The sequence below is a fragment of the Folsomia candida genome, unplaced genomic scaffold (genome assembly GCF_002217175.1).
Source record: "Folsomia candida strain VU population unplaced genomic scaffold, ASM221717v1 Fcan01_Sc013, whole genome shotgun sequence".
Taxonomy (NCBI): Eukaryota; Metazoa; Arthropoda; class Collembola; order Entomobryomorpha; family Isotomidae; genus Folsomia; species Folsomia candida.
The window spans coordinates 1-15195 of NW_019091205.1; the positions used below are offsets into that span (position 1 = coordinate 1).

The 15195-nt window shown below is 37.2% G+C and overlaps 2 protein-coding genes across 3 annotated transcripts; one reads left to right on the forward strand and one right to left on the reverse strand.

The window, feature by feature from the left end:
- Positions 1–61: 61 nt before the first annotated feature.
- Positions 62–935, forward strand: LOC118437328 (the record flags this gene model as incomplete). Its single annotated transcript, XM_035856275.1, has 2 exons — positions 62–363; positions 668–935. Coding segments are annotated over 2 exons (532 nt in total), but the record flags the coding sequence as incomplete, so codon positions are not given.
- Positions 936–11434: 10499 nt separating this feature from the next.
- Positions 11435–14132, reverse strand: LOC110855661 (carboxypeptidase B). 2 transcript variants are annotated; one of them, XM_035856466.1, is made up of 7 exons: positions 13916–14132; positions 13613–13849; positions 13451–13541; positions 13216–13378; positions 12610–12822; positions 12217–12543; positions 11435–11730 (listed from the first exon to the last, which is right to left on the reverse strand). In XM_035856466.1, the coding sequence occupies exons 1-7, from the start codon at positions 14029–14031 to the stop codon at positions 11540–11542; spliced, it is 1338 nt and encodes a 445-aa protein (XP_035712359.1). In that variant the 5' UTR covers positions 14032–14132; the 3' UTR covers positions 11435–11539. The 2 variants fall into 2 exon arrangements, with proteins under 2 accessions (XP_035712359.1, XP_021959765.2); XM_022104073.2 differs by having other exon boundaries at positions 13613–13842; positions 13916–14064.
- Positions 14133–15195: the final 1063 nt, after the last annotated feature.

Below are 15195 nucleotides of genomic sequence, written 5' to 3' on the forward strand. Positions count from 1 at the left end.
AAAAGAGAGAGATAGTAGCACAGGCAAGTAATTCTAAAAAAAATTCATTTGTTTTAATCAGTGCGATGGGATACATCGAACTTTTGCAAGATGGTAATGGTCTCGAAAAACTGGTACGAATCGAAGAACAGCTACGGTACATCAAGTCTTCCACGTTTCCTTGGATGTTTACCATCATTGCAAGTCTGTCCGGTAGTCTGCCAACTTTTCTATTGCGAAAATCGATTCATGGCGCTATGAAAGGGGAAACTGTTAGAACCTACACAGCTTCTATATTTATCATGTATCGACACCCATTTCGACTCTTTGGATATCCGGTGACTAAACTGGGGTCGGTTGGATCCAGGCTGGAGGGAACGAACGGTTAATCAGCCAATTTATGTGTATATTTACACTGCTAGAAATCCGCTATAGGTGTTAATTGCTCGATGCTAAAATTGCTACCGTTTCGTATTAAAATTATACCATAAATTATTCCATGAAAATTAGCTTCCGATATGGTAAAACTTTAATACCGAACAATTACTTAACAATACCTCTTTGGTACAGTCATATCTAGATACATGCATTCCATATGCAATTATACTGGATTTCTAAGTGTGCCGTGTGAAATGTAATTCGCGAGATAATAATTTCGCAAAATATTTATGAATTGATTATTTTGCAGGTGTTGCATTTTTCATAGTTTCGTCGCACGATAAGATTCGTATTAGTGTGATGGGTGACTCTACAATCTTGCCGGAACATGAGGGAAAATCTCTGCTCGATGGAATGCTCGGGGAAGTGGAAATACTCGGAAATTTGTTAGAAACACGTGCCCATATCGAAGTAACTATTGACACGAAGGAAGAGATAGGTGGACTAGCCTTCGAAAACTTTGATGCATTTAAAAAATAGTGCAATTCGGGAAACTTGTTGAATCATACCAGCTTCAATATTAAATACTGTCATTCTTAAAAATATTAACCAATTATCTTGGTAATTATGTTAATAAAAAAATATATATACATAATTATTACACTTGTTTTTAATTTGTCAAAAGTTAATAATTTTAATAATCATAATAACTTGTAATTTGTTGTCATTCATAGCAAAATTGTATTGATAATAATTAATAAATTACATATTGAGTCTATGATAGAACACGACTCGTCTAACCCCATCAACCAGTTTGATGCCTTGAGCATAATAATCTTCCGTCACGGTCTGCTCGAGATACTCCTCCGGGGTGAAATTGACCTCAAGCAGGGTTTCTCTACAGTCTGCCGGGATCTTTGGCAGGGGGTCCGGAAGTGGCGGCGGTTGTTCGGAAATGGCGTCACTTTTCTTCGACTTGCACTGCCCGTCAGAGGGTAGCAGACTTTTCGCCGACCAACCGACCCCCGAGGGAAATAGGGACGGATTCAGTCTTACTATGATCTCCGGGTTCGTCACGAATAGGAGGACGTCGCGATCGGAAGCGGAAACCGATCCCGCATTCGGTACCAGGCTTGGATCTAGGTCTTCAAATTGTATTAGCCCGGGATCTTGTGAGGATTTTAGCTTATCTAAATCCCCCTCCGGTTCGGATACCCCTTTAATTGTGAAGTTATCGATATCCTCTTCGCCAAGTAATTCCTCCTTCACAGCTTCCTCACTTATTGGCGGGTCAATTTCTTCATCTTCTATAACTTCCCGGGTAAGATCGGGTTCGGGTTGTTTCTTCTTCTTTGCTGAAGAATTATCACTCCGTGAGGTTCGCTTAAATGGTGGCTTTGCTGAAGGTAACGTGCTCCTCACTTCTGTCACCTGGGGGGGTTTGCTCGTGGTTGGAATGGGGTGCATCGCGCATGGCGTCCAGCATTGCTTGAGTGGACCTGACTAGGCCTTTATCCGAATACAACTGGGGGTAAAAGTCTAATATTGACCGCTTCACGGGGTCATCTCCGTACACGGTGGGTCCGATGAGATCCAGTGTGGGGACTTTAAGCGAAAAACTCCTGGCTCTTTTAAGGATGATTTGTTCCATTGAGCAACTTCCAGAACCTGTTTTTGTCCCTTGTTGAACCATTTCCTCCCCGAGAGGACCCAACTTTCCGGCGTGGGTAATCATCACCATTACTTGGTGGAGGTCGAGCAAACTCTGGAATTTAAATAAAAAATAAACTTTTTAAGCAAACAAATTACATCAAAGTCATGCAATTTTAGGGAAAGGAAGAGCTCAAATATGATTTTTAGGTTGTTACATTTTTGTCAAAAAGTTAGTAAGGTTACTCTACAAAATCCCTAAAAATTCAGGATGTTCTATTTTTGCCCTAATACGTATTTGGTTAGTTTTGTATCTCGAAAACTATTCAATGCCCGATTTTATTATAAGATAGGAGCATAGTTAAGTGAAGTGCAGTTGAAGCCTTTAGTCTTTATCAGGTTAACGCTTCTCTGGATTTAATACAGTGTACACTCTTAGAAATGGGGTTAAGAGTATACCCAAAAAGTAAACGAATGTGACCCTACCGCCGTGGTTATAAATCGATTGGTTACAATTGTCACCGACTAATTATAAAATTTCACTGACTTGGTATTAAATTATCACCAGAGATATAAAATAAAACTAGTTGGTGATAAATTCATAACCACGACGGTAGAGTCATATACGTTAACTTTTTTCTTATAATTGTAACCTCATTTCTAAGGGTGCAATTAATTTATTTATAATTGAGCGTACAGTTACTTTTCAAAAGGGTAACATTATTCGTAAGAGTGCCACAAGGGCACTCTTACGAAGTTTTATCTCCAAACGTACACCTAAATACATAATAATGACAACATGATTGTCATTAAAGCATGGAAAACTGGCTCGTAACTTCAAGGCACTATTTTATCACTATTTTTCGCAATTTACATACCCCCCATAAAGAATAAAGACGTATGTATAAATACATATCAAACCTTTGCATGAAGGTTGATGCACAAATTGAAGAATTCCTTTACTTTGCGACCTCTGTCGCCAGGGGGATCCTCCTCTCTGCGCAGGATTTCAGCATAAGTCCAACCATACACGACCCACTGTCCACCCTCAACTTTAATCTGTAAACAAATTTAGTCAATTACGCAATTTTAGTTTATGGGAACACAGTGGGTATCCTATGATTGGTGCGGCCTGTAGAATTTTCAAAAGTCCAACCGCTGTATTATAGGTCGGAATTTTATTATGCACACTTGACATAAATGCAATTTTATAAATTACAAATGACAATGTATCACATTGTTAGATCACACTATGTATATTTGCAAGATTACCGCTGTGTCTTCCAGATATCGAAGACATCTCGGAACCTCCCTCCCCGCCGTGCAGCATCGGATTAATTTCCCAATGTAGATGGACTCTAACCCCTTAGAAATGCTGCTCACTTTACCACCAGCTTTGTAATTTCGCCGATAAAAATTGTCCTTGTTATTAACTTTACTACAATTCTTATACGTAAAATTAATTCGTTGAGTTAGTTCTTTAAACTGGAGCCGAAATTTGCCAGGGTTGTGTTGGGGTTTCATCTTACCGATACTTTGTATTATATTTCCTATAGGAAATTGTTTATAAGGCTTTTACATATATTTGAATTGACAATTTATAAGGAGCCGAATTGTGGATATTGTTGATGTGATGATCAACATGTGTTTCTCCACTTACAAGTAGCAATCCTTTTAGAACGTAAAACAGGTATGTATATGTCTAAATGTATACCTGTACATACATAGACACATTGTTAGAACTTGGTGGATTGTACACGATCCTTCACATACAAACAACTTTGTGAACCTTTCCGTGGCCTTTCCATTCAACGGATTCACAAGACAAGCCTAATGTCATTGTGTAGTAAATGATACAAGAATCAATCGCATGAGGTGAGATGCCAGCGCTCTCGCGAATCATGGCATGTCTCACAACTACCCCGATCAACTTGAATTTGTGTGCCCGGTCTACCACTCGTCCACACGTGCATATATGTACTTCACCACTTGCCATCGTTTTCATCTTCTGTTTGCATTCAATATAAATTATCATAAAGCTACCTGAACTACATAAAAAAGCTCATCAACAATTTGTTTAGTGGAGTCGAAGGTGTACATTTCGTAAAATTGATCGTCTCTCTCTTGACTGGTAAAGTTTAATACGCAAAGTATGAATTAGTCAATACGGGTAGATTTTTGGGCAGTGGGTTTTTGAAGTAGAATATTATCAACTAATTACAATTATTTGACAGTGTGTGAATAATTGGCGAGTGAGTATTGTGTGTTTGTGTTGTAATACGGGTTGTTGGAGGACCTCTGCAAGTGTACGAACGTTACGGAGTATACGTGACCAAGATATTCTTACGTGTTAATATCTGAAATTTAGGTAAGTTACACATAATTATGAATACTAAATTCATTTTATTACTAATTTGTTCGCAAATTCAAATATCTGTAAAAAAAATTAAGTAACGATTTGCCAAACAGAGCCACGCAAAATTTTTTTTGAATATACGAGGGTAGCTCAATAAGTATGTCCATCTTAATAAATTTTCCACTTGTAAGAATTGAATCTACTGGTGGCATTCAACTTGAAATTAATTTTAACCAAGTAAACAACACAATATCTTAAAAAATACGATATTATAGCTTTGTTTTACAAACAATAAGTCGAATTATACTGCCTATGTTCAATTTTATCCGGTTAGCAATGCTTGATTCCATATTGCAATGATTTTAGTAATGCTTGTTGCGATAATAATTACCCACTAAAATTTTTCTTAGTATCAGCTAACCGCTCATGTTGAGAAAACTAAATATTCTTGTTGTTTAAAGTACTAAGGAGTCAAATCTACAATGGAATGTGGGAAAAAGGATCCGGGGATTCCAAAGACTTGCTGTGTCCCTTCTTGCACTTTAGCACTTCGGTGGATTGCTGACATTTCGTACCACTGGTAACCACAATACACTAGGGAATAAAGTAATTTTTTGATTATGTTAATATTAACTAGCAAATGACTAACTTAGCTTTCCCGGATTAAAACTTCATCTGAAAACTCCAAACGAATGGATTAAAGTAATTCGAGGACTTATATCCAACCAAGAATGGGAACCAAGTGGGCACAAAATTTGTTCTCGGCATTTCCTAACGTCCGACTTTCGAACCGACGCGGATTCTTTTAAGCGTTGGAGGGTTCCTGCTGTCCCTGCTGTTAATTTATATCCACTGACTGACCCACCTCAAAATGACGAACAAACTATGGAAGTAGTTGATACAGATGTTCCTCTTCATACCATAACAATCAGAGGGCAGCTTAGTGGTGAGTTAATCAAGATACGTTCGGTTAATATCTTCAGCATTAATTAGTATGAATTAAAGCAAAACCTTCATATTTTAGATGACTCTATTTTGACCCAAGGAACAAAAATCGAAATTACTATACGGATTTTGAGTGACGAATCTGGTGTCGCTGAGTATCCAAGTGAGATGAAATCCGTTTGTACAGTTAATGAAGGTAAATTAAAATCTTAAAACTTTATGAACGGCATTGCTTGATTCAATTATTTTAAAACTGTGTAGATGGAACGTTTGAAACCGTTTCCGAATTGATTAAAGAAAATTCAACTTCTGCTACGGAAACTTTGCGGAAAACTTTGAAGAACCCCAAGGCCACTCGTCAACTTTTCCCATCGCCATCTCGTCCCACGACTTCCCAGCCCAAGTTCCTCACTCCGAATTCAAGAAGAGTTTCGATGGCTGAGCATAATTATGCAAGATCACCCGTTTACACCAGCGGATATTACATCGACCGAGCAAATAAGTTGAAGACGAGACTTAGGACCTCCAAACTGTCCACAGCTAAACTTAAACGCAAGGTAAAGAAATTGAACTTCCGACTTTCCGACAAGCTAAAACAGTGCAAGGATCTAGAAGCTTCTCAAATTTCAACCCTTCAAGGCCAGTTTCCTGCACTTCTAAACGAGTTTATGAAACAAGAAATGCAAGTCGGAAAATGCAAAACCAAGAAAGGGGTACGATATACAGAAGAAATGAAAAAGTTTGCTGTGTCCCTACATTTCATGTCCCCAAAGGCTTATCGTTTCCTTCGGAAGTACTTGACTTTACCCCACGAATCGACCTTGTCATCTTGGACAGCGTCAGCTGACTGTAGTGCCGGATTCTGCTCTGAAGTCATTGCACAACTCATCACCGCCCGAGAGTCAGATAAAAAGAATATGATGACAGATATTGTGCTACAAGTTGATGAAATGGCCATCAGAAAATCCACTCCTTGGTGCCCAAGTAAAAATCAGTTCGTCGGATTCATTACTCCCTCAAGCTCATGGACTGGAAGTACAGAAGCATATGAAGAAAATGCTGAGCTTGCTTCAAGTGCGTTAGTCGTCTTAGTCGCTGGAATCTCAGGTGGCTGGAAGTGTCCAATTGGCTACATCTTTACCGACAAAGTTGATAGTGACACAATGGTATCAATGGTAACTACTGGTTTAGAAAGATATAGTTCCTTGTCACAAGAAAAGGTTATGCTTATTATCAAAGGGTGAAGCGAAGCGAAATCCCTTTATGGAAATGTCTTGTCCATCCGTTTGTACCCACGATAACTTTAGAGCGGTTTCTAATTTCGGCATGCGATTTTCACTAACGTGTTGCTAATTCTTGAAGCATGAATAAGTTAGAAGATGGGCGTGGTAGGCCATGGCTCCCTGGGGATTAGGCCAAAGGTCAAAGGTGTCGAATTTTTTGTATTTATCGTTTCAGACGTTGTTTTGGGTAGGAATTTCAAAAGTCGACACAGGTCCTACCTTCGATGGCGATGTGACCGTGTCGCTTCAACCCTTTGCTACATTTCGTTTGCAACGGTTTATTTAGCAATGTACATACATATGTACATTCTTACTTGTGCTTTACTCAAAGTAGTATAAATTGTTTTCGTAGAGTATGTGTGACACATGTATTTACATGTACATAAGGATGTATGTAGATACTAGATACTAGGGCTGATAAATCCGTTCCTAATTTTCAAATCCGGATTTCGGATTATCCGTTTTCCTCGGGACCCAAATCCGGATTTAAATCCGGATTTAAATTATTTACTGTTATTATTTATTTCCTTGATCTTTGAACGAATTGAATTAGATATCATGCACACATGCATCCTTCTACCAAAATCCGAAAACCAGAAGTCGATATCTCTTACCGTTCCAAAATGGGGTCAAGAACCCTGGAGCAACCAGCAAAAGCTGTCCACTACCACGAAAAAGTGGTTACGCGCTCCAATAAATTGAGCTGTAGCAACTTTAGAAACCAAATAATTCAAAACCCGAAAATTTGTTATACACTACTGAGGTATGAGCTACAAAAAACTGCTAATCACAAAAAAATATCTGGTCGGCCCATTCGTCTCCGGTCACTTTGCATAATCCCTTTTCCATAACGGTTATATTGCAGAATTTTTATCCCATAAAAGTCACATGATATAAACAACCACTTTCCATAATATATTTTCTCATAAACTTTAAAAAAGAACTAATTTCTGATTAATGAGAACTAAAATCACAGCAAAAAATTGCAGCATAAAATTGCATAAAATTGCAGCATATCAACTCTAGTATTATAAATTTCAACAATATTCATTAACCTTATATCCAGCGTGTAATTTTTGTAGCTCCAATTTTCCATGTATCTGATCAGCCTTCAAAATTTCGACATAGTTCCAAGTACTTTGATGAGACCCATTACAAATGGTGTTCATTCTAAAATGTCAAACAGCCTCTATAGAGTTACTGGTACAAGGAGTAGAATTTTCAAAACCTGTGTAACTATTCCATAAAATTATCGGACGTCGTACTCAAATCCAACGTAGGCGTCATGGAACAACCCAGCCATTTTACTGAATCACTTGAATATTAAATATGTATTTTGCCGGGTGGATTTTGTGAAAGAAAAAAGATTAGGAGATGAACGAGTGGTATGCAAAGCAGCGGTATGCAAAGTGACCTTGTATGCAAAGTAACTGTTTAGGTTAAATGCGTTAGGGGATAATTTTGTATGCAAAATGCGTTATGCAAAGTGACACCAGACCCGTGTATCAGCACCCAAAGTGATAAGATTCGTAAAAATAGATATCTGCACTTTCGGAGCGTAATTCGATTCAGTACTTAAAGTTATCACCTAACATAATACATTATTTTAAAGCCTAGAAGTTGGCCATAAAATCCTATAAAGTTTTATAAGCTTACAAATACAGTGAAGAGTAAAATTAAAGTAACAACCCAGATAACGGAAAAACGACTCGACCTGAAGTCATCAAAATTGGTCGTCCCGGGCATTCCCGGGAAACGGGATCCCGAAATCCCGGGATTTGAAGAACTGAAATCCCAGGATTTCGGGATTTTTCAATTTGTCATTTATAAGTGAAATTGCTTATAATTTACAATTTTAATAGTAGTTTTATATAATTTTCGGTTGTATGATTGGTAAGACAAAGTTTCGATGAGCATAACCAGTCAAAATTGATCCTGAACTCGAAAATTTGAATTTTAAATAATATTGGTAGCCATATTTTTCGCACATTGATCTAAATTTTGTATGTATTTAATTCACTAGTTAAATTTTTATTACAAGATAGAACTTAAAATTTTCTAACTTTGATGTCAGATTCTAACTTGAGACAACAAGAACACCTTATTTTAGGTATAATTATGGAATCTGAAATCAGTTATGCCCAAAAATACTAACACGTTAGAAGTGATTTCGAATTTCATTCCATAAATTTAAGGCTGAATGAAAGGCTGTTTGAAGGTACATAGTTCGTATATTTGAGCTTGAAATTCTTGAATTGCCAAATTCCATGTCCAATTTTAGTTTGTGAATAATAGTTCGCAATTTAAATACTAATAAACGTAATTTGTGCATTTCTGGTTGATATGCTGGCGAATCCTTGGTTAATTATTTATGTTTTCTGGAATGAAACTATCAAACTTTTTTTCCTCCGATAGGTAGAAACAAAAACTTTCCCATTACGGTAAAAAAATTGTTTACCAAAATTCATTATAATAGTGGTATTCACAGTAACAGATTATAATCGTGAGGACGATTATAATCACAATCGATTATAATCATATACCATGAACGCACCAGATTATTGTTGTTTTTTTGATTATTTTGCCTAAAACATCCAGCAGGATTCATTAAATAGTATCATAGCAACGGCTACTTTTTCGGACGCTTTAAAAAAATTGCACTTGGATCAAGGATTATAGTCCAAATAATCATCCTCGGAGAGGATTATTTTTTGACGATTATAATCACATTGGTTTATTTTTTCCCATAGAGAATTTTTGGGTGATTATAATCGATAATGATTATAATCGCAATAATCGGTTACTGTGAATACCACTAATATATTTATTACGTAGCTTCAGGCTACTTTATGCTTTAAATTAAAGTCTGAGGCAAGAACTTTCTTAACAAATTAAAGTCGCTAAAGTAGATATTTGGTGAATAAGGTCCCTTTTCATGGAGACAGTCACATATATGCTTCACTCAGCAGATTTTGTTATCTAAGTTATGTTTTCTCTCCACTGGGGTAATTTTAACAACGTCCAACCCAGGTTTTTTATAGGTTTGGTAAACGGGTCACCGTAGCCCCATGAATATTTAACACTTATCTATGTATAAAGGCAAGAAAATTAATTTCCCTCGTGATCATTGGAGCACAGGATAAATATGTTCCAAGTTTTAAATACATATGTATCAGTAATATGCAGGGACGGTAAATTAATATGAATGAACATAAGTAAATTGAATTATAAATTATATGAATACATTTCTTTTTACATATCTATAATATAAGCTGGAAATGTTTGTCTGCAACGGAAGTGAAGGTAATTTTCCGAAACGGAAGTGAAAGTAAAGAAATCCAAGTCTCAAATGGTGCTAAAATTAAAATTTCAAAACGTAAATGTCAGAAGATATGATTCACTTTGCGGTGTGGTGTTACATACAGAGCGTTGCTTTTTTATCTGATAAAGAATTTGACCTTGAATAACCCCAGAACCGTTGTTCGTAGCGGGTCAAAATTTTGAACAGAGGAGCATGTTATGCTCAGATAGTTGTGTGCAAAAATTCAACTCTCTACTTTCAAAAATGCCTCCCCCACAGCCGCCAGAAGTTAAAGCACTCATTTTTACTCTTTCCAAACTTAAGTACCCGTCTAGCCTAAAAACAAAACATCTTAAAAGTGAAGGAAAAACATTTCCGAAATCTAGAATCAACAAGGAATTTAAAAATATAGGTGAAAAGCGAGAAATTTTTAGCAAAGGGCAACCACCACCCCCTCCTGGAAGGCAAGAAAAGTGTTAATTCCGACCGTGCTTAGGCAAATTGACCTCCTGACCTCCAAAGACAATCGACCGCCCCAAAAGGAAATTTCCCTTAAGGTTGGGGTGTCTAAGCGTTGAGTGAAAAGAGCAATTAAGATTTTGAAAACACGACTTCGTCGGAAACCTCGTGTGCATCAGCTGACCGAAAAACAAGAAACAAATCGCGCCCGCCTTTGCAAAAAAATTTATTCAAATTTTCTGTCACGGAACAAGAGTAAGGTTTTGGTGACATTTGACGAAGCACTAATTTCTCTACAAAATACTAATTGGGGTTGAAGAGCTTACTACACGATAAATGCCGAAAACAATTCACGCAAGTTGGTGCTTTCCCGTGAGGAGAACTTTTGTAACAAGTTTATGGTCGTGGGTGCAAAGTTGGGTCGTGGTGTCCTCCCACTTATCAAAGTCCCCCAAAAAGTGAAGGAATCTTCGAAGCATTATGTGGACCGTGTATTGAAACCACTTTTGGAATAAAATTTTACTAAAATGCACGGTAAAAAAATAATTAAAGTAATTTTTCATCATGACGGAGCGTCTTCCCAGACGGCAAATTTGACCCAAGATAATGCAAAGGACCTTGAAGCTAGATTGGGGATAAAAATCATTTCGAATAGTGAAATACCTGTATAGTCCCCCGATATAAGTCAAATGGACTTATTTGGGTCGGATACTTGAAAATAAAAATTTTTCTGCGGAGACCGAATTTTTTAGACGGAGTTTGGAAAGAGTAAAAATGAGTGCTTTAACTTCTGGCGGCTGTGGGGGAGGCATTTTTGAAAGTAGAGAGTTGAATTTTTGCACACAACTATCTGAGCATAACATGCTCCTCTGTTCAAAATTTTGACCCGCTACGACCAACGGTTCTGGGGTTATTCAAGGTCAAATTCTTTATCAGATAAAAAAGCAACGCTCTGTATGGTTATCATGAGTTGTTGGTTGTCTGTGGGTGGTGGTTATCGGGAGTGCTGATTATAATGTCAAATCTACACTCGCCCGGCGGGAGACGGGCTTATATGCTAGTATTTAATAGGAAAAATGTGTATAAGTTTTGAGCGATTCTGAAACACTGATCTATTTATTAATTCGAAATCTGAGTTACAGACCTTGTATGTATCATTTAATCCATTATTTTTGTGTAATTAGATCTTCAATTGATTTTGAACCAATCCATCACACCCTGTACCATGGCCGTTACACCCACAAAAGTTTCTTTACCAGATGGAATAATTTGATTAGGCGGTAGAAGAAATCGGTCTTTCCCGGTATCACGTAATTCATAGGTGTACGCAAATTTGATGTTGGCTACGCCTTTGACCCAGTCATTTGATGTTCCCGCAGCTAAATTTGAATTTATTCTCCTTAACAAATTACTATACTTAATAATCTTTCATTATTAAGGGGTGAAAGCTGTTTATACAATCGTCATGTCCGTCCGTCTGTCCATAGCTCCGATAACTTTTGAAGGGAAAGATACAGAGACGTGAAGTTTTGAACGTAAACTCTTAACGTCAAACGACAGGACGATTTCAAAAATGGACACTGTAGGTCACACACGTCAAGGTCAGAAGGTCATGAAATATCATTTAAGGGTCAAATCGCACATACATCAATTTGAACTGAAATTTAAGTCCGAATTCAATGGTGACCTCCATTTTGACCTCATCAGCTGTTAAACTTGATTCATGTCAGATTTGTTGAAAGCACGTCAGCCATGTAAATTTTAACACGTTTTTAACCGTGCAAACACATCATTGTATCCAGTTTGACGGATACCACACTGCTTTCACCCCGTTGTTACATTCGTTGTAACGGTTTATTTCATACCAGAATATAGAATCTGTGGTGTCGGGCCGACAATGTACTTCGTCCCGTTAACCGCTTCCAAGGCCTGGGCTCCTTGTTTGGCAACCTTCTCTAGATCACTCTTGTCAGGTATGAGAACATTATCATACGACCAAGGCAGGAGAAGTAGTTGGCTGTAGCTGTGAAAAGTTAGAAATAACTTAATTCTGTTCTTAATACTCAAAATGTATTTTTGGGAAGATGCCACTTCCGGTTCAGATGCGGGTCGTGGGCCTCGATATGTAATCTCGCATGAATCGTTTGATGTTCCTTTTCCGCCCCATTTAAAATCCCAGTTCCTGTTTGGATCTGGCAGTAAGAGATCCATGTACTTACATATGCTAATTGTTTTATTATCAACTGCTTAATACTCACCAACTCCGTAACAGGTTGAATTTACAGCCTTGGATCGAGTTTTACGCCACAATCTGTCGTTAGTGAATGTGTATTCATACCCATCAGGATTCATGTTGGGAACGATGTACCAGTCGACCTTGTTAATCAGGTCGTTCCTATCGCCGCTTACGGCGCGATTAATTATTTCATTTGCCATGTATGTGACCGTAGCGACAGATATCCATTCACGAGCTGGAAATAAAAAAATCGTCGTAGACGCACATAAGGAAGTAGCTTCGGACTCACTTCACTCAACCATTAACACGACATCGCGGGAACAGTCAATTTCACTTTATTGCATAGATAGATGTAATTTGTGTAAAAATCTCATTTTGTCCCGACCACACCCTCTGACGCCAGTGGGAGTGGTCTGATCGACCATAAAAATTTAATAGGATCCCCCTCGGGTCATTTGTATGATGCCTGAAACCGATTTTGATTATGCCGATCCGTTCACCTGTTATCCTGCTGACAGACGAACGGACGGACAGACAGACGGACTAGGTATTATCGCATACTGTAGCTGGAGCTACTTAATAATGTATATTTTGAAATATGTATCGCAAAAGTATAACACGTTCATACCATGAATTCCTCCATCTAACCACACAATTGGCTTACTCCCATCGTTACCCGTGGCAGAAATTTTAATGACTCGCATTGGCCTTTTTTCACTGCTTGAGCCGTACGTCTCGAGGGTTACAATCTTGGGATATTTACTCGCCATGGAATCCATCCAGCTTTGAATCTGATGTAAAATTAATGATTAGTGCGCTAGTACAAATAGTATTGAACGATTTGATATATATTTTTTATTTACCGTTGCAAATCTCTGGTACGCTATCCAGTTCATGTTACCCCCAGATTCGGCGAGAATTAGGTTGTTTTCGTTTTCGTGTGAGACAATATTTCTAAAATTTATAAGATTATTTACCATTACAACTACCGTCTCTAGGGAACGAAATAAGCTTAATTTATTTACTGTTGGTAGTTCTCAGATTGCACAGTGAAAGGGATACCGAATGTAGATAGCAAATTCTTGACGTTGTTTGCCTGTTCGGGGCATATCATGACATCCGTGGGACCGTTCCTGTTCGGATCTTCACCGAGAAAATTAAAAAGCTTGTTGGAACTGTACAGTTGTTGAAGAATATTTGCTTGTTGAATGCCCAATACATCGTTTTGCGAAGACACGTTGGAAATTGATAAAACCTGAAACCTTAAGATTAAGTATTTCCGTTTAGGTATTACTTTCCTTAAGGGGACATTGGCGTGCTCAACTTACCCTTCGTAACTTCTCCGACCGTTACTGTCGAAGTTTGGGCTGGTCATAGACATCAAACATGATAAAGTGTTAACCGTCAGGGCAAATTGCGACGCCGGGAGAGGAACTGCGTTCATAGTGTTGTTTCTTTAATCCTGTTAACTTGAAGTTATGTATCTAGTGGACTACCAAAGTGGAAATTGCTTGAAGTTTTATTCAAAATGACTGAACACTCTGATCATTTGTGGTAAATTGATTATCTTTGTAAATAGAACACAGGTGATTTGAAACATTAATAAATGGGATTAATTGATGAGTTGAGGAATATTGTAATTTCGTCGAATTGATTACTGAGGAGAGTATTAAAATTTGGGATGTTTTCATGTACCATTCAAGTGATTAATTGCTTCAATTAAAAGCATATTTAGGTTATCGTGTAAAATGTATTAGTAAAATCCAATTTTGTGGTTAATCACCTTATACATACAATTATTCTGAATGATGAGATATTAATTATGGTATCACTTGCTATTATCTCAAATCGGCATAATAATGTAGCGATTCAAATTTGTAACTTGTGGTTGCATTTTCCAACAAAATTTAATCAATTAATGAAACACGGATTCAATAAAATTTATAACACTTTTAACTCTCCTTTATCTTTCCTTCATTTATACATACATAAATATTTAGATTAACATACGCTGCATAGAATTCTAAATAGCATGTGTTCACTTTACCAGTCTAGAAAGATGGTAAATGTATCATTAATCTTGCAGTACTTGTTATTTAGTACGAACAATGCAAGTCTTTTACGTGTACAACTCAGATCTGGTTGGGAGCAATTTTATTTTGTTCACCAAAAAAAATAAGCCTACCCGTATTTTTTCATTTTTCATAATGCGCTAATTTGAGCCCGTGGCGCGAATTTTTAAACATTTTTCAGCCAAAACCTCGGTTTTTAAAAATTCTGTAAATTTTCTAATTTTAGCGCGAATCCAAAAATTCGAAAACATGTCTCTTCAGATTGATTTCTGAAAAATTTGAAAGAGTTCATAATTTTAATGAATTTGAAAAACTGGCAAAAAATTTTGAAATTCAAATTTCGAGATAATTGGATTTTTCGTAAGTCAAGTAAATCATTCTGAAGAGACATGTTTTCGAATTTTTGGATTCGCGCTAAAATTAGAAAATTTACGGAATTTTTAAAAAGCGAGGTTTTGGCTGAAAAATGTTTAAAAATTCGCGCCTCGCGTTCAAATTAGGGCATTATGAAAAATGAAAAAATACGGGTATGCTTA

Bases quoted from the DNA above. Each gene is read 5' to 3' on its own strand.
- LOC110855661 (XM_035856466.1), bottom strand. From the start codon at position 14,031: ATGAACGCAGTTCCTCTCCCGGCGTCGCAATTTGCCCTGACGGTTAAC. The intron at 13,379-13,450 runs GTAAATAAAAAA...ATTTTACATCAG, and splicing joins CGTACCAGAGATTTGCAACG to ATTCAAAGCTGGATGGATTC. The intron at 12,544-12,609 runs GTGAGTATTAAG...TCTTACTGCCAG, and splicing joins TTCAACCTGTTACGGAGTTG to ATCCAAACAGGAACTGGGAT.